Here is a 19745-nt window from a genome sequence, read left to right as displayed (position 1 = left end):
TCACAGTAGGTCTGTGAGATTGGACTTTTTACCTTTATTTTACAGATTGGTTTTTAATGTGTGAAGAAGTTAATTGCCTTGCCTATTGTCAAACACCTAGAAAATGGCGAGGCCAGGATTTTATCCCAGGAATTTTGATTCTAGAGCCCTTTTTCTGTACTCTTCCCAGAGAAGGGAAAATCCTTCTCATCAGAGATGGCTTCCTAGAAGAGGCATGGCATTTCAGCTGCACTGTGTGAGTAAGATTCACTCAACAGATACTCGGGTATGAAGAAGATATTTTAGGCAGAGGAAAAGGTGTAAAAGTAAGGGAAGCGAAAAGTAGTTTGCTGTGTTCTGTAAGAGTCATTTTGGCTAGTTTGAAAACATAGAAAAGACAAACTGGGTCCAAATTCTGCAGGTAAAGTTTGCATATTTGGTTAGTAGGTAGTGGAGAACCATGAATTAAGTGTTTTTTTGTTTTTTGTTTTTGAGACTTGGTCTTACTCTGTCACCCATGCTGGAGTGCAGTGGCACAATCTTGGCTCACTGTGACCTCTACCTCCTGGGCACAAGGGATCCTCCCACCTCAGCCTCCCGAGTAGCTGGGACTACAGGCACGCACCACCATACCTGGCTAACTTTTGTATGTTTTTGTAGAGATGGGTGTCATGCGCATCGATGTGAAGAGATCACCAAACAGGCTTTATCTGAGCAATAGAGCTTTTTAATCACTTGGGTGCAGGCGGGCTGAGTCCAGAGAGAGAGCCAGCGAAGGGAGATAAGGGTGGGGCCATTTTATAGTATTTGGGTACGTAAAGGAAAATTACAGTCAAAGGGGATTTGTTCTTTGGCGAGCAGGAGTGGGGGTCGCAAGGTGCTCAGTGGGGGAACTTTTTGAGCCAGGATGAGCCAGGAAAAGGACTTTCACAAGGTAATGTCATCACTTAAGGCAAGGACTGGCCATTTTCCCTTCTTTTGTGGTGGAATGTCATCAGTTAAGGCAGGGGCAGGGCATTTTTACCTCTTTTGTGATTCTTCAGTTACTTCAGGCCATCTGGGCATATATGTGCAAGTCACATATATGGGGGATGGGATGACTTGGCTTGGGCTCAGAGGCCTGACAATGGGGTTTTGCCATTTTTCCCAGGCTGGTCTTGAACTCCTAGGCTCAAGCAATCTGACCACCTCGCCTCCCAAAGTGCTGGGATTACAAGCATGAGTCACTGCTCCAGTGAATTAAATTTATGTAGGACAGTAACATGATCACATCTTATGTTTTAATAATATGGCAAACAAGAGCGTGGAATGGAGAGAGGAGAAACTAGAGGCATTTATCTTACTGCAAGATTTTAGCCAACGTTCTTGGGAAAGGAAATCGTTTTTGTTTGACTAGCTTATATTTTATCTGTGTACTGTATAAGGGGTGGCATATGCTGGAATTAGTAGCGTTTGAAGAACTTTAATTCACCTGTGTATCTGAGTAGATAATAAGCTTTGCTGTAATGGAGTGCTAATATATATTGCTCTGTCGTTACTGGTTTCTCTTTTGGAAACTGACTTGATAACAGTGATTGGGACTAATGAGGTTTTGGTTCTCTCTGCAGATACTGCTTCTAAACTAGGACCCATAGAAGCTATCCAGAAGTCAGTCCGATTGTTCGAAGAAAAGAGGTACCGAGAAATGAGGAGAAAGAATATCATTGGTCAAGTTTGTGATACGCCTAAGTCCTATGATAACGTCATGCATGTTGGCTTGAGGAAGGTGACCTTCAAGTGGCAAAGAGGAAACAAAATCGGTAAGAAAATTAAGGAACGTGATGTCAAGATAGTCCCTGTTAGAAGTAGCAATAGTTACACTTCTTTAGGTTAAATCCTATAGAGTTGGCCCTTTTTTCTTGTAGATACAATAAATATGCATTGTTACCTTTTTGCAGAGTGGTCTGGATTTTGTTTGTTTAATTTGTAAAATGTATTCTAAGAGCAATACAAAAGAGATTTCTAAGTGGTTCATTACGTTGGATCGTTTTGCTTAATAACCCTGGAAGGTGCCAGTGGAGAGGCACCAAAAATTGACCCATTTGTTCTAGTCTCTCTCTCTCTGTACACACACACACACACACACACACACACACACACAGGACATGATTTGAAGAGAGACTGGATACAAATGAGGACAAGACAGTCTTCTTTTCTAAAACATTGCCTCATTAATTAATTAATTTCCAGGTGGAATTGCTTCTTGTAAAATAACTAGTGGTAAATTATGTGAGGGAAGAAGTCTTGTTGTGTTTCAGATCCTTTCCCCACTTAAATGTATTTATTTATCTGTCACACATCTAGGTCTGAAGGGGGCGAACACAGTTGTATTAATAATATGGGACTTTGTCAGCCTGAGGAAACCTGATGTTTCCTTGGAGCTATCAAGGAGGGCAAAACCCACTGAAAACAATCAAGTACTTTATAAATTGGATTAATTACTGTTATCAGTCTTGTTCAGGCACATATCCTCTTGCTTTAATGTCCCAGAAGGTATGTTAGGGGAATGTCTGCTCCCACACACTCCTGGACATGTGCCAGTGAGGTAGACAATGGCCAGGCTTAGTCCTGGCTGTTTTCTTCTGCTCCGAGCCCCAGCCAAGATCTCCTTGAGGGGTGTGAGGGCTCAGAAGTGTACACCAAGGCTGCTTTTATTGGTCATTTTGATGCTTCTCCTGGGATTTACCAAAGTTGGTTCTGCTCTATTTAAAGATACTTGTAGGTAAGACATATTAAAGAGATTGCCTAAAACTTTAGTTATCAGGGAACATTTAGAAAAATTTTGGATCTTGCAATAGTAAACTGCAGTAAACCTAATTATAAATATATAAATATACGTCCAAAATAATTGGACAGTATTATTGCAAGTTTAAGGAATGTAAAACAGCCCGCTGCAGTGGCTGGAAGTGCAGCTTGTTTGCGTTATTTGCAGGGGAAGGCCAGTACGGGAAGGTGTACACCTGCATCAGCGTCGACACCGGGGAGCTGATGGCCATGAAGGAGGTGAGTCACCTGGCTCCCTGGGGCCGTTGGGCCTGGCGGCTCTGGGTGATAGAAATTCCGTAAAGATGCTGGTGGTGATTCAGTTCTCTGTGCATAGAGCTGTCTTCAGCACCAGCACTGCGGCAGTCAGGACCAACCAGGCAGATGCACTGAGATAACACACACAGGCAGTGAAGGGGCTTACGATTCCAGAGAGGGTAATAAGTCACAAACAGTTCTAACAGCACAGGTGTGAGCAGTGCCTACGAGGGTGGCAGAGCTAAGTCTGATGAAGGCTTAGAGGAGATGATTAACAGGCGTGTCTTACGGGGGCACTTTGGGGGAGAAGATAACAGTTATGATAAGCTTCAGAAACAACTGGCATTGAAACAGCTGGAGGTAGGATGGGGAAATGGCCAGGGAACCTGAAGTGGAAACAGGACTCACTGCTGTCTGTGGAGACATCCGGTTTGACATGGAAGGAGAGGAGGGGCGGGGAAGGGAGGCTCCAGCGTCTTGAGCTTGCTGTGGAGCTGCTTCCTACTCCACTCTCTCCCGGAGCAGAGCCTCTTCCTCCTCTGTGCCCGGGACCTGGCTGCATTTCTGTGACTTCACTCCAGCTTGGCTATAAACTTCCTTTTTTCTTAATTTTTTGTTATTTTTAATTGACAGATCATGATTATATATATATTTATGGGGTATAAAATGATGTTTCAATGTATGTGTATAATGTAGAGTGATTAAATCCGGCCAATTAACGTATTCATCACCTCACTTTACAGATTCGATTTCAACCTAATGACCATAAGACTATCAAGGAAACTGCAGATGAATTGAAAATATTCGAAGGCATCAAACACCCCAATCTGGTTCGGTATTTTGGTGTGGAGCTTCATAGAGTAAGCCGACCCTAATGACACTCTTTGTGTGAGGAATCAGTGAGGGCACAGAATGGAGTCCTGTTCTACATCACAGGTCTTCTCATTTCAGAGCACAGTAACTTTGCCTAATTCTCAGGAAATCTCCATGAGTTACATCATTTCTGCCTTCTCTCTGAAACTAGAGGAGTTCTTCCTAAAATGTAAGTTGTAGACTGTAGTCATTAACCCGACATCATAAAGCACTGAAACCCATCCTGCCAGTCAGAAGATTCTTCTAAAACGCCCCTTACACCACTTCTTGTGACTTTTTTTCCATTTTTTTGCTGAACCACTGTTGAGTACACTGTTAAGTAATACTGGTTTTTCTCTTGTATGTATTTAGGGAGCCATTGTGAAATGAGAGAAAATTCAAACCTCAAATTAAGTTTCCCCCTTGTGTTTAGAAATAAACACGTCGAGGGAAAGAGGATAACTTGGAGCATCGTGGTGTAGAGCATGAGCTTCCAGGGGAAGTTGAAAATGGATCATTTTTAATGTTTTTACAAATTATGTTTAAAAAGGATGTGTTTCAGTACTTAATAATGTATTTGTAGGGACAGCCCTGTTGGTCCCTGTCTGAGATTATATAGCAGACTTAATTTCAGAGGATAATAGAAATTGATCCCCTGCGATTTGGAGATGTTCTTATCCCCAAGAGCTGTATAATTCCAGACAGAGGAGGCAGGCAGACACCTCTGTAGAGGACTTGGAAACGACTGTTGTGAGACACATTCAGTACCCAGGATGGCAAGTGTAGTATACCGTTAGAAAGAACATTCCTTTGGGGTGTGGCCTAGGAAGTTTTCCAGATTTCTCACTAGCGTACATGTAAGGAAAACCGTAAACACAGAGCTGCCCTTTATTCCTCCTGCAGGAAGAAATGTACATCTTCATGGAGTACTGCGATGAGGGGACATTAGAAGAGGTGTCAAGGCTGGGACTTCAGGAACATGTGATTAGGCTGTATTCAAAGCAGATCACCATTGCGATCAATGTCCTCCATGAGCACGGCATAGTCCACCGTGACATTAAAGGTAATCCTACACCCGCCTGGCTGCTGTGGGTTAGAGCCACCGGTACCCAGCGCGTGGGAGGGGCTCTGAAGACACGCATCCCATTGCCACATATGGTTTCTCTAGATGGAAACTCCTTCCATTGAAATGTGCCTCCGTAAGGATCCTGTTTTCCGAAGCAGGGTAGAACCCATGTCTGCCCAGGAGTCCACTCTGTCTGTTCAACTCCGCTTTTACAGAAACCTGTTTTCCCAAATGAAGTTTGCTATTTTCATAGGCCGATTTGGCATAGCCCATGTAGTTACCAGACATTCGTGATCAAAGCAACCTTTTTTCCTCTCGTATCAGGATTCTTGTCTATTTATATATGAAAATCATGAATATGTAAACCGACAGTAAATCAGATCAGAAATGCACATACAAATTTGAGGCTACGTTTTTGAGACAAGAATGGGGTTTACACAAACGTTGAAATCGAGTTCTGCTGAAGATTAATTGGGCCACGCTGATGGATTAAAAGGGCTTTTCTCATAGCACGGCGGGGGTGGGGGAGCGGGAGGGAATAGCTGTGCTTCTGTCTCAGAATGGTCACCGTGGCATTTGCCTTAACCACGCCATGCCCCTCCCCTTTGTGTTTGCAAGTCTTAAGGATAATTAAAATGGGGAAGTATTTTTGTGCCTAATTGGCCCTAGGCTGAAGAGTTTCATTCTGTCCTGTAGTCTGAGGCTAACCTAAACACATTCACTCAGGAACCGACCTGACTTCTGACCAGGGACGAGACCCAGTGTAGGGGGCTGTTTTGGATGACACCAGTCTGCTTTGGTCTAGGTGTAAGAATTGTTCGTGCTCTGTAATGTGGCTCACCCTGAATCACCCAGCCTATGCCAGTCTTGCTGGCGGCCTGCCTGTCCACTACCTTGCTTTGGTGTCTCGGGTCATTCTGGTGTTGGCTTAATTGGCTCTTTATCAGGCTGTAGCATTGCCCATTTCTAGTCATTCTGCCATAGACACCACCCTCAGTCTGTTCACTGTTACAAAATGGTGTCTTCATGTTTTATTCCGTGGCAGGAAGAGACTCCCTTAGAATCTGAACCAAGTCAGCTCACCGATATCCTTATCGAATGCTTTCTAGTTCAGCATGACTAAGAAGGTACAGATGTAGAATCGTTCGAGAAGATCAAGCTGCCCTTGTAGTCAGTTGTGGGGAGCATCAGCTCTAGGAGCACGGATTTATGAGTATTCGCTGTTGACCTCAGCTCATTAGATGGCTGCTTGTCTACTCCATTGGCTCTGTGTTGTTGCTTTTCAAAGGCGGTATCACAGGACACGATGCCAGAGATAGCATGACTTAGTTGGAGCAGTAATGTCTTATAGCCTAGAGCAAAAAGCCAAGCTCTCCTGAGAGATGAACAGTATCCCCAAATTCTAACTAGACTACAAGTTAAGCATATATATTGCTTGTAGGAATATTTGAAACTTGCGGAACAGTTTTCAGTCACGAACAAATCCAAGGGCCTCAGCTGGGAATCTGAAGAACTGCAGTGTGTGTGCAGCTGTCATCTATATGTCGCTTCCTGTTTCAGACGCTGCTGATTGTACACATCTCTAATTCTTCAGACTGCCACCACAAGCATTTGTGTTTTGTATGCGATTTCTTTTTAAGTATCTCTGTGGGTTATTAATGTTAGAATTTGTGCATGTATTTCAGTTCAGAATTTATTGGTCAAGGCTACCTGCGCTGCTGTTAAAATTTTGTTGTTTTGTATTAACATTTGTGAGTGAATAAGGCTTACAAATCTTTCTGTGATTATTACACTTTGTAAGTCAAGTTTCATAAGCCTTTCTGTTGTTCAGTTTGTGAATGAACTTCCTGGTAGTTTAGATTACCATGTAACCTTGCCCACATTGTGTTTCAGAGGCTGCGTAACAACTGCTTGTTTCTTTTTAGGTGCCAATATCTTCCTTACCTCATCTGGATTAATCAAACTGGGAGATTTTGGATGCTCAGTAAAGCTCAAAAACAATGCCCAGACCATGCCTGGTGAAGTGAACAGCACCCTGGGGACAGCAGGTAGGGACCAGCTTGGTTGTTCTTTGCACTCTGACTTCACGCAGCATGCTTGGGACCTGCATGCCCCCTTCACCTTTCTTTGTCAGTAGAGATGGAAGAGCAGGTGAAGGTGTTCAGTCGTGAGAAGGGCTGCTTCCTCACACACTTGGGCTCTCACCCAAGATTGGGAAATTAAATGACTCATTTTAGGTTACAGGAGAGAGGAAAGCCTCTTTTTCTCACCAGAAAAACACTTTTGTTGCTTGCATTGTCTTTCTTAAAGCCGTTGTAGTCTGAACAACACTGTGGTTCAATGGTGATGGTTCGTTTTGATCACTTAGTACCAGGAAATTTTGCCTCCTCTTTTGCAGGTTAAATTTTCCATTTTCATTGTGCATACAATTAATTTGAAAATGTGTATATTCAAACATTGTCTTTTAAAAGAGAATTTGTCCCTTTAAAAAGTTCGTTCAGCAGATTGATTTGAACTAAGTTTTTGATGTTTCCTATTGCTTAATGAAGAAAAATAATATTGTACAATATTAGTTTATTGCTTGGCTCTATTAATACATGGTGATATGTTTATAACCCATTACTCTCAACATATCTGTGACCTTTAAAGCATACATGGCACCTGAAGTCATCACTCGCGCCAAAGGAGAAGGCCATGGGCGTGCGGCCGACATCTGGAGTCTGGGGTGTGTTGTCATAGAGATGGTGACTGGCAAGGTAAGTGGAGCCCCCACACCTGGCGGAGGAACTTCGGAAGGGCACTGTGCATTGACAGAACAGTAGTTAATGGATTGATTATTCATTACAAACAGTGTAGACACTAAATAGTGAACATTATTAGAGACAAAAATCTTATCCATCGAAAGAAACAATAAGATTAAGACAAATGACAAACCAGGAAACAAATATTTGTAAGCTATACGCCACAGAGAACTCTTAGGAGTGAATTTAAGAAGCATAAACCTCTCATTAAAATACAGGGAAGCAAGCAGTTACAAAAAGCAACATTAATAAGTTGGAAACATGTCCACACAAAAACCTGCACATGAATGTTTACGGCAGCGTTATTCATAATTACCAAAACTTGGAAGCAACCAGCATGTTCTTCAATAGGTAAATGAATCAACTGTGTTATATTCATACAAAGGAATATTACTGAGCGATAAAAAGAAACATGCTATCGAGCCACAAAAAGACCTGGAGGAACCGTAAATGCATGTGGCTAAGTGACAGAAGATGCCAGTCTGAAAGGCCTGCACTCTGAGCGATTCCATCTAATGACATTTGGGAAGAGGCAAAACCACAGGGACAGTAAAAAGATGAGTGGTTGCCAGGGACTGGGGGAACAGAGAGACGAACAGGACGGAATTTTTACCTACTCTGTAGGATACAGTGATGATAGATACATGTCAGTATGTGAATGTCCAAACCCGTAGAATGTGCGACAGAGTGAACCCTGACGTAAACTGTGGACTTCAGTTAACAGTAGTGCATTCACATTGGTTCATCAGTTCTAAAAAATGGAGCACACTAACACGAGATATACATAGTAGAGGAAACTGTGGGACAGAGAGGGATATGGGAACTCTCTGTACCTTCCAGTTAATTTTTCTATAAACCCAAAACTGCTCTAAAATGATTATTAACAAAAGAAAGCATGAAAAGATGACAACCTCATTAACCAGAATTATACATTTAAAAGTGAAATCTTTTTACTTAGCATATGAGTGACTTTTTTTTTTTTCTTTTTGAGATGGAGTCTCGCTGTGTTGCCCAGGCTGGAGTGCAGTGACGTGATCTCGGCTCACTGCAACCTCCACCTCCGGGTTCAAGCGATTCTCCTGCCTCACCCTCACAAGTAGCTGGGATTACAGGCATGTGCCACCACGCCTGGCTAAGTTTTGTACTTTGGTAGAGACAGGGTTTCATTGTGTTGGCCAGGCTGGTCTCAAACTCCTGACCTCATAATCCACCCGCCTCAGCCTCCCAAAGTGCTGAGTGACATTTTTAAAGATTGAGAATTCTCACTTTAAGAGAGTATGTAAAGAAACAGACATGTTTTAGACAGAAAGTCCCTGTGGTGGGGCTGCTCTGGAGATGTTTCCAATCTCTATCAAAATTTTAAATGTGCACAGCACTTAAACCAAGAAGCTTTCTGCTTCTGAAAATGTCTCTTGTGATGATAACATTAATGAGCAATTACACAAACGTATAAAGATGCACGTTACTGCACTATGTGTAGCTTACTGTACACATACACTGTTATAGCAAAAAAGTTAGAGACCTTTGTTCCTAAGTGAAAAGTTAGTGTTAAGTTACTAGCAGGAACTCAGTTAATTATAATGTAGCTATGCCTTGCAGCTGCTGAAAGAGATCACATGTAAGTGCTCAATAAATATTAGCTAACATTATTTCTATTAGCATTAAAATAGAAAGGTGGTGGTTGTGATATCTGTGTTATTCCAGTAAAGCCACACATGAAAGAACAGGTTCTCATATTGAAGAATACATATTGGCAATAACGAAACAATAGTTTAGAAATTAGAATTCCATACACACTTAGTTCCTTCCCCTATGAATCTCATTTTTCATAGGATCATAATGAAATAAGCTTTGCACTAATGGAATTTTTATTTTTCAATAAGGTAGCATATTAACCATCCCTCTAAGAGAATTGGGTTTTGTAGACTTTTTTATATCATTTTATATATTACATTTTTTAGTTGCATGATGATGGTTTCTAGATAATGTTGGACTAAATTGTGCACCCCAAATGGAGTAGGCAAACTATGCTGGCCACCTGTTTTATAAATAAAGTTTTGTTGCAACAGTTATACCATTTACATGTTGTCCATAGCTGCTACCATGCTGCCGTGACATAACTGAATAGTTGTGATAGAGATCATATGGCCTGTCAACCTGAAAAATTGTTCGGCCCTTTTAGTAAAAATTTGCTGTCCCCTAATACATATATTAATTATGAGATGCTTAAAAAGAGACTGAACATTTGCATTGTTTGTGGCTATATAATATTAAAATCTGATTTTTTTAAAACATCTTTTTTAGAGGCCTTGGCATGAGTATGAGCACAACTTTCAAATTATGTATAAAGTGGGGATGGGACATAAGCCACCAATCCCTGAAAGATTAAGCCCTGAAGGCAAGGACTTCCTTTCTCACTGCCTTGAGAGTGACCCAAAGATGAGATGGACCGCCAGCCAGCTCCTCGACCATTCGTTTGTCAAGGTTTGGCAGATGACTGGATAGTCTTTTTCATGTTGAAGTGTTTAAGTTCTGTTTTGCATCCAGACGTTAATGAAGGTTTGAAACTTTAAAGTAGCTATATCTGAAGTGGAAAGGAACTAAATGTATTATTATGCCAGGGATTTTTGTATGTGTTTTTTCATTTGGAAAATGTTCATTGAGGTTCTTCTACTTGATCTCTTTTGATGGTGCATTTGAGATACACTAGAGACAGTAAGATGGAAATTTAAATGGGACGGGATGAAAGAGTTTCCACTCCAGAGTGTGTAGTCTACTTGGAGGGTCAAGACAGTAATGACTATCATTACCCTAAGAGCTGTGATAATGCTAGGTAAGGTTACTCAGAAGAGGAATTTAATTAAGTCAGCCAATCTCAGTTCTTTTTTCTCTAGACTGAGGTACTAGAGGTCAGAAGTGGGGGAGCGGGCATTGAAGACAAAGTAAAGAAGCTTGGGAACGCTCACCCTTCAGAGGAGTGGGATGGTCACAGAGCCCTGTGTAGGTAGATCCTGGTGAACACAGGATGTGGAAAAGGGCAGGAAGATAAGGCTGGAATAGTAACCAGGAGCAACATGAAGGAGTTTCCATTTTATTATAAACATAAATGATGACATAGTGTTTTAGAAAGATCACGCTAGAGGCAGAGGAATTGAGAAGGTTCTGATACAGCCAAGGGGTTGGGAGAGGGCGTTCCAGGTGAGTGATCAGTGGCATTTAAGAGTTAGAGTGCCGTGACTGACCCCTGATTGGATGTGAAAGGTGAGTGAGGGGAGGAGTCTAGGGTGGCTCCCAGGTTTCTGGTTTGTGTCCATTTGCCAGAGTAGAGAAAGAAGCAGTTGGGTGAGGGGTGGGTCCAGAGGTGGTGGGTCCTCTTTGGTGGATGAAGCTTGGGGTACGTTTGGAACGTCTGCTTGGAGATTTCAGATGGGCATTTGGATATCTGGGGCTGGCACTGAAGAGGGATTTGGGGTAGGGCACAGGTGTGGGAGACAGAAGTATTGCTGGGAGGGTCCACAGAGGACAAGGGGATGAGAACAGAGCCCTGGAGAAGAAAGCCTCGCAAGACCCCTGCAGGAGAGCCCCTGGGAAAGGAAAGGAAGGGGCGGAAGAGTGGGGTGATGCTCTTCTCGGTAAGTGGGAGTAAGGGGCAAGCAACTGGACCAGCTATGGAGATGTTAGGGATTTGTAATTAAATAACAATGTATGTCTTAGTTATAAAGTGCCTAACAATTTGTATTGACCTGAGAGTGCACATACGCATTTTAGAAAATGCTTTCATTAGTCAATTCCCAGGCTTAACTTTAGAGCAGTAACTTACCTTTGCCATTGTTCATTACATTTCTTAAGCCTTTCCCTCTGTGCCCAGCACAGTGCTGGGAGCATCAGGGTGACTGGATGGGGCCTTCCCCGTAAGGCTCACACTGTGTGTATGCACAAGTACACACCTGCCTCTGCAAGGGCTCAGCTCTCTCCTGCTTCCTCACAGGTTTGCACAGATGAAGAATGAAGCCTAGTAGAATATGGACTTGGAAAATTCTCTTAATCACTACTGTATGTAATATTTACATAAAGACTGTGCTGAGAAGCAGTATAAGCCTTTTTAACCTTCCAAGACTGAAGACTGCACAGGTGACAAGCGTCACTTCTCCTGCTGCTCCTGTTTGTCTGATGTGGCAAAAGGCTCTCTGGAGGGCTGGTGGCCACGAGGTTAAAGAAGCTGCATGTTAAGTGCCATTACTACTGTACACGGACCATCGCCTCTGTCTCCTCCGTGTCTCGCGTGACTGAGAACCGTGACATCAGCGTAGTGTTTTGACCTTTCTAGGTTCAAAAGAAGTTGTAGTGTTATCAGGCGTCCTATACCTTGTTTTTAATCTCCTGTTTGTTGAGTGCACTGACTGTGAAACCTTTTACCTTTTTTGTTGTTGGCAAGCTGCAGGTTTGTAATGCAAAGGCTGATTACTGAAATTTAAGAAAAAGGTTCTTTTTTCAATAAATGGTTTATTTTAGGAAAGCTCAGTTATACTGTCTTTTAATGGTTAACAGCTTATGAGGCAACCCAGTATGATTCAGAAGTCTGTCATTTTCACTTACCTGTTCCTCAAAAGGAGGAGCACAATCGTGTGTGCTAAAGGTGGTCACTGGGTTCGGCGTCCCTTTAGGATCACCTCGCTGAAAAGCAAAAGAAATAAATGAAGCAATACTAATGACGTAGGGTGGTTCTTTTTAATTATTTCATATTAACCAGTAAATTTATAACAGATAAAAGTTTAAACCTTGTTATCACATGTTGGGAGTTCACTTTATTTTTAAACCAAGATGTATAGGTGCTAGGTCAGTGTAAATACTGCTGAATGAGCTGATGAGAAAGCGTCTTCTTCAGAAGTAAACATTTCAGCAGTTAGCTTTCTAAAATAGCCCCAAATTATACATCATTGATGGTGTTCTTTTTTTTTTTTTTTTTTTTTTTGCTATTACATTTTTAAAACAGATTGACCATAAAGCTTCCTGAAATCTTTTTGGAAGATCACTGACTCCTTACACATAGCCACTGACCCTGGGCAAGTAATTTCTCAAGCAGGTTTTGTATTCATCTTCCTTCAGAAGAGTAGATCCTTCAGCCAAGAAGTTAACGTCCAGAGAATATTGGCATTACAAAAGGATTTATACAACCACTTAGAATTTTAAGACTTCTTAAAATATAGCTTTTTTAGTTACATTTTACATAATATTTGAAGGGTACAATTCAGTAACTTTTAGTATAGTACAGTTGTGCAATGATCGTCACAACCCAATTTTAGAACATTCCTATCACCCCCAAAAGAAATCTCGTGTCCATTTGCAGTCACTCCCCATTCTCACCCCCAGCCTTAGGTAACCACTAAATGATTTCTTGTTTCTATAGATTTTCCTATTCTGGACATTTCATACAAATAGAGTTTTATAATATGTGGTATTTTGTATTTGTCTTCTTTCACTTAGCCTGTGTTTCTGAGATTGATCCATGTTGTAGCAGGTGTCAGTACATCATTCCTTGTTATTACTGAGACTGTTCAGACTGCCACACGCTTTATTTATCCATTTACTAGTTGATTGGGTTGTGCCCACTTTTTGGTTATTATAAATAATGCTTCTCTGAACATTCCCATAGAAGTGTTCGTACAAAAATATTTTCATTTCTCTTGGGAGTAGATTTGCTGAGTCATATGGTAAATCTATGTTCAACATTTTCAGAAACTTCCAACCTGTTTTCCAAAGTGGTGCACCATCTTACACCCCTACTAGCAATGTGTGAGGGTTCCAGCTTCTCCATACCCTCTCCAATACTTGCAATTGTGCTTTTTTTTGATAATGTCTATTCTAGTTAATGTAAAGTAGTATCCTGTTTTGATTTGCATTTCCCTAAACTTCCAAACTGTTTTCCAAAGTGGTGCACCATCTTATACCCTCTGACTCGCAATGTATGAGGGTTCCAGCTTCTCCATAATGCTTTTTTTTTTTTTTTTTTTGATGATGTCCATTCTAGTTAATGTGAAGAGGTACCCTGTTTTGATTTGCATTTCCCTAATGATAGTGAACGTTTTTTCATGTGCTTGTTGGATATCTTCTTTGGTGAAACATCTATTCAAATCATTTTAAATTTGGGTTATTCATCATATTATTGGTTTGTAATAATTGTTTGATATGTTCCGGATATAGGTCCTTATGGGACATATGATTTGCAAATGTTTTTCCCTCCCCCCCCAGTCTGTGGCTTGTCTTTTCATTTTGTTTTAACAATGTCTTTTGAAAAAGTACTATTTAAAAATTTTTTTTTGAAGTCCAGTTTATCAACTTGGTCTTTGTTGCTTGTGCTCTCGATATCATATCTAAGAAACCATTGCCTGACCCAAGGTCACAAAGATTTACATCTATGTTTTTTTCTAAGAGTTTTAGAGTTTTAGCACTTACATTAGGCCTGTCTTTAGTTAATTTTTGTGTATGATATCACATAAGGGTCCACATTCATTCTTCTGCATGTGGATATTTATTTGGCCCAATATCATTTGTTGAAAAGGCTATTTTTTTGGCATCCTTGTTGAAAATCAGTTGATCATAAATGAAAAGGTTTATTTCTGCACTTCCAATTATATTCCATTAATCTCTATGTTTATCTTATGCCACACCATCTTATGCCATACTGTCTTGGTTACTATAACTTTGTGTTTAGTTTTAAAAAAGGGAAGTGTGCATCCTCCAATTTCGTTCTTCTTTTCCAGGATCATTTTGGCTATTGGGGTAATTTGCATTTCCATATGAATTTTAAGATCACTTTGTTAATTTCTACGTAAAAGCAAAACAAAACCACCTGTGATTTGGATTGGGCTTACATAGAACTGTAGAACAACTTGAGGAGTATTGTTTTCTTAATTTTAAGTCTTTCAATCTTAACACAGGATATATCTCTATTTATTTAGGTATTTCTTCAGCACTGCTTTGTGATTTTTGTCGTATACCTCTTGAACTTGTTAAGTTTATTCCTAAGTATTCTTTTTATTGCTACTATGGGTGAAAATAATAATTTCATTTCCAGATTGTTCATTGCCCCCCCATATACACACACACACACACACAGAGAGTGGATGTATATATATACACACACACACACACAAAATTGATTTTTATGTTTATCTCTCATCCTATGCTGAATTCAGTTTATAGTTCTATTGTTTTTATAGGCTGCATAGGATTTTCTACAAATAAAATAATGCTTTCCATGAATAAAAACAGTTTTACTTCTTCCTTTACACTCTAGGTACCTTTCATTTCTTTTTCTTGCTTAATTGCACTGGCTAGACCTTCCAGTACAGTGTTGAATAGTGGTGATGAGAATGGACATTCTTGTCATATTTTTGACATTTTTATCTTAGCTGGAAATTACTCATTCTTTCACCATTAAGTATGGTGTTACAGGTTTTTCATTAATGCCCTTTTTCCATTGGAGGAAGTTCCCTTTTATTTCTGGTTTGTGGAGAGAGTTTTTGTCATGAATGGGTGTTTTATTTTGTCAGATGCTGTTTATTGAGATGATTGTATGGTTTTGCACTTTACTGTGTTGTAATATAGTATATTACATTAATTGATTTGGGGGTGTTAACTCAATCTTATATTCCTGGGATAAGTCCTAGTTGATCATTGGGTGTACTCCTTTTTATGTGTTGCTGTATTCATTTGCAGTTATTTTGTTGAGGACCTTTGCTTCCATGTTATATGAAGGATATTGCTCTTATAGTTTTATTTCTTTTGATGTCGTTTTCAGGATAATGCTGGCCTTATAGAGTGAGTTTGGAAATTTCCCTCTTGTTTTCTCAGAGATTGTGAAGGATTGGTTGTGTGTGTGTTTGTGTGTGTGTGTGTGTGTGTGTGTATTTTTAACCAAATTGCTTTACATGTTTGATAGAATTCAGTAGTGAAACCAGCTAGGCATGAGTGAGTTCTCTTTTGGGGAATATTTTAAGTTACTAATCCAGTCTTTTTGCTTCTTGCAGGTCTATTTGGACTTTATTTCCGTGTATGCGTGTGTGCAGCTTTTTAAAAAAATTATTTAAATAGGTTTTTGGGGAGCAGGTGGTGTTTGGTCACATGAATAAGTTCTTTAGTGGTGATTTCTGAGATTTTGGTACACCCATCACCCGAGCAGTGTACACTGTACCCAGTGTGTACTATTTTATCCCTCACCCCACTCCCACACTTTCCCCTGAGTCTCCAAAGTCCACTGTATCATTCTTATGCCTTTGTGTCCTCATAGCTTAGCTCCCACTTAAGAGTGAGAACACACGATGTTTGGTTTTCCACTCCTGAGTTACTTCACTTAGAATAATGGATTCCAGTTCCATCCAGGTTGCTGCAAATGCTATTTCATTCCTTTTTATGACTGAGTAGTATCCATGCACATACATGCATACATACATACATACACACTACATTTTCTTTATCCACTCATTGACTAATGGGCATTTGGGCTGGTTCCATATTTTTGCATTTGTGAATTGGGCTGCTATAAGCATGCATGTGCAAGTACCTTTTTCATATAATGACTGCTTTTCCTCTGGGTAGATACCCAGGAGTGGGACTGCTGGATCCAATGGTAGATCTACTTTTAGTTCTTTAAGAAATCTCCACACTGTTTTCCATAGTGGTTGTTCTAGTTTAGATTCTCACCAACAGTGTAAAGATGTTACCTTTTCACCACCTCCACACCAACATCTATATTTTTTTAATTTTTTTATTGCCATTCTTGCAGGAGTAAGGTAGTATCTCATTGTGATTTTGATTTGCATTTCTCTGATCATTAGTGATGTTGAGCATTTTTTTGTAGGTTTGTTGGCCATTTGTGTATCTTCTTTTAAGAATTGTCTATTCATGTCCTTAGCCCACTTTTTGATGGGATTTGTTTTTTTTGTTTTTTTTTTTCTTGCTGATCTGTTTGAGTTCCTTGTAGATTCTGGATATTAGTCCTTTGTCGGATGTATAGATTGCAAAGATGTTTTCCCACTCTGTGAGTTGTCTTTTTACTCTATTGATTATTTCTTTTGCTGTGTAGAGCTTTTTAGTTTGATTAAGTCCCATCTGTTTACCTTTGTTTTTGTTGTATTTGCTTTTGTGTTCTTAGTCATAAAGTTATTTGTTTTAGCCGATGTCTCAAAGGGTTTTTCCAATGTTACTGTCTAGAATTTTTATGGTTTCAGGTCTTAGATTTAAATCTCTGATCCACCTTGAGTTGATCTTTGTATAAGGTGAGAGATGAGGATTCAGTCTCATTCTTCTACATGTGCCTTGCCAATTATCCCAGCAGGATTTATTGAATAGGGTATCCTTTCCCCACTTTATATTTCTGTTTGCTTTGTCAAAGATCAGTTGACTGTAACTAAGTGTTTGGCTTTATTTCTGGGTTCTCTATTCTGTTCCATTGGTCTGTATGCCTGTTTTTATACCAGTAGTACCATAATGTTTTGGTGGCTATGGCCTTACATTTTAAAGTCAGGTAATGTAATGCCTCCAGATTTGTTCTTTTTGCTTAGTCTCACCTTGGCTATACAGACTCTTTCTTGGTTCCATATGAATTTTAGGATTTTTTTTTCTAGTTCTGTGAAGAATGATGGTGGTGTTTTGATGTGAATTGCATTGAATTTGTAAATTGCTTTTGGCAGTATAGTCATTTTCACAATATTGATTCTGCCTAGCCATGAGCCGGGGATTTGTTTCCAGTTGTTTGTGCCATCTGCGATTGCTTTCAGCAGTGTCTTGTACTTTTCCTTTTAGAGGTCTTTCACCTCCTTGGTTCAGTGGGTATTTTTGTTTGTTTTTGTTTTTTGTTTTTTGCAGCTATTGTAAAGAGGTTGAGTTCTTGATTTGATTCTCAGCTTGGTCGCTGTTGGTGTATAGTAGGGCTACTGATTTGCGTACATTAATTTTGTATCTGGAAACATTGCTGAATTCATGTACCAGTTCTAGGAGCTTTTTGGAGGAGTCTTTGGGGTTTTCTAAGTATACCTTCATCATAAAGCAAACAGCAAGAATTTGATTTCCTCTTTACCAACTTGGATGCCCTTTATATCTTTCTCTTTTCTGATTGCTCTGGCTAGAACTTCAGTACTATATTGAACAGAAGTGGTGAAAGTGGGCATCCTTGTCTTATTCCAGTTCTTAGGGGAATGCCTTCAGCTTTTCTCCCTTCAGTATAATGTTGGCTGTGGGTTTGTCATAGGTAGCTTTTATTACCTCAAGGTATGTCCCTTCTATGCCAATTTTGCTGAGAGTTTTAATCATAAAGGGATGCTGCATTTTGTCAAACACTTTTTCTATTGAGATGATCATGTGGTTTTTGTTTTTAATTCTGTTTATGTGGTGTATCACATTTATTGGTTTGTGGATGTTAAACCATCCCTGCTTTCTTGCATGAAACCCACTTGATCATGGTGGATTATCTTTTTAATAAAGATTCATGTTTAATTCAGTTAGCTTGTTTTTTGTTAAGCATTTTTGCATCTGTGTTCATCAGGGATATATTGGTGTCTAGTTGTTTTTTTTTTTTTTTTTTTTTTTGTTATGTCCTTTCCTGCTTTTGGTATTAGGGTGATACTGGCTTCATAGAATGATTTAGGGAGGATTCCCTCTTTTTCTGTCTTTTGGAATAGTGTCGATAGCATTGGTACCAATTCTTTTTTGAATGTCTGAAAGAATTCAGCTGTGTATCTGTCTGGAGCTGGACTTTTTTTGTATTGACAATTTTTTTATTACTATTTCAGTCTCACTGCTTGTTATTAGTCTGTTCAGAGTTTCTATTTCTCGTGATTTAATCTAGGAGAGTTGTAGATTTCCAGGAATTTATCCATCTCTAGATTTTTCTAGTTTATGTGCATAAAGGTGTTCATAGTAGCCTTGAATGATCTTTTGTATTTCTGTGGTATCAGTTGTAATATCTCCCATTTCATTTCTAATTGAGCTTATTTGGATCTTCTCTTTTCCTATTTTCCTTAGTTTTGCAATTGGTCTATCTAAATTTTATTTGCCTTTTCAAAAACTAGCTTTTTATTTCATTTATCTTTTGTATTTTTTTGTTTGTTTCAATTTGGTTTACTTTTGCTCTGATCTTGGTCATTTCTTTTCTTCTACTGTGTTTGGGTTTGGTTTGTTCTTGTTTCTCCAGCTCCTTGAGGTCTGACCTTAGCTTTTCTGTTTGTGCTCTTTCAGACTTCTTGATGTAGGTATTTAATGCTATGAACTTTCCTCTTAGCACCACCTTTTCGGTTTTGATAGGTTGTGTCGTTATTATTGTTCAGTTCAGAGAATTTTTAAATTTCTGTCTTGATTTCATTGTTGACCCAGTGATCATTCAGGAGCAGGTTATTTAATTTCAGTGTATTTGCATGTTTTTGAGGGTTCCTTTTTGAGTTGATTTCCAATTTTATTCCACTGCGGTCTGAGAGAGTACTTGCTATTATTTTGATTTTCTTAAATTTTTTGAGACTTGTTTTATGGCCTATCATGTAGTCTGTCTTGGAGAATGTTCCATGTGCTGATTGAATAGAGCAGTTGGTGGGTATGTAGAATATTCTGTAAATAACTGTGAAGTCCATTTGTACTAGGGTATAGTTTAAGTCCATTGTTTGTTGACTTTCTGTCTTGATGACCTGTCTAGTACTATCAGTGGGGTATCCAAGTTCCCCCTAGTATTGTGTTGCTGTCTATCTCATTTCTTAGGTCTAGTAGTAATTGTTTTATAAATTTGGGAGCTCCAGTGTTAGGTGCATATATATTTAGAGTTGTGATATTTTCCTGTTGGTTTAGTCCTTTTATCATTATATAATGTCCCTCTTTGTCCTTTTTTGTCCCTTTTTTTTTTTCTTTTTGAGACAGAGTTTCACTCTTGTTGCCCAGGCTGGAGTGCAGTGGTGTGATCTCAGCTCACTGCAGCCTCTGCCTCCCAGGTTCAAGCTATTCTC

The 19745-nt window shown here is 39.6% G+C and overlaps 1 protein-coding gene across 9 annotated transcripts in view; it reads left to right on the top strand.

Moving 5' to 3' along the window:
* Positions 1–12274, top strand: part of MAP3K4 (mitogen-activated protein kinase kinase kinase 4) — a 126795-nt gene extending 114521 nt beyond the window's left edge. For 5 of the 9 annotated variants that reach the window (XR_012433292.1, XM_015448515.3, XM_015448513.3 and 2 more), the window contains 8 exons: positions 1587–1778; positions 2951–3021; positions 3783–3899; positions 4795–4954; positions 6883–7005; positions 7607–7713; positions 10063–10242; positions 11747–12274. Coding sequence is in view for 4 of the 9 variants with exons in the window: in XM_015448515.3 (XP_015304001.3) it covers positions 1587–1778; positions 2951–3021; positions 3783–3899; positions 4795–4954; positions 6883–7005; positions 7607–7713; positions 10063–10242; positions 11747–11767 (971 nt within the window). In the remaining 5 variants the exon portion in view is untranslated. Of the gene's footprint in view, positions 1–1586; positions 1779–2950; positions 3022–3782; positions 3900–3990; positions 4082–4794; positions 4955–6882; positions 7006–7606; positions 7714–10062; positions 10243–11746 lie in introns of all 9 variants that reach the window. The other 4 variants (XR_012433291.1, XR_012433289.1, XR_012433290.1 and 1 more) reach the window with 1 other exon arrangement.
* The last annotated feature ends 7471 nt before the right edge of the window (positions 12275–19745 follow it).

This window comes from Macaca fascicularis, chromosome 4, assembly GCF_037993035.2.
Source record: "Macaca fascicularis isolate 582-1 chromosome 4, T2T-MFA8v1.1".
Lineage (NCBI taxonomy): Eukaryota > Metazoa > Chordata > Mammalia > Primates > Cercopithecidae > Macaca > Macaca fascicularis.
Note: the sequence above shows the minus strand (reverse complement) of the source record. Positions and strands in the feature narration are given on the sequence as shown.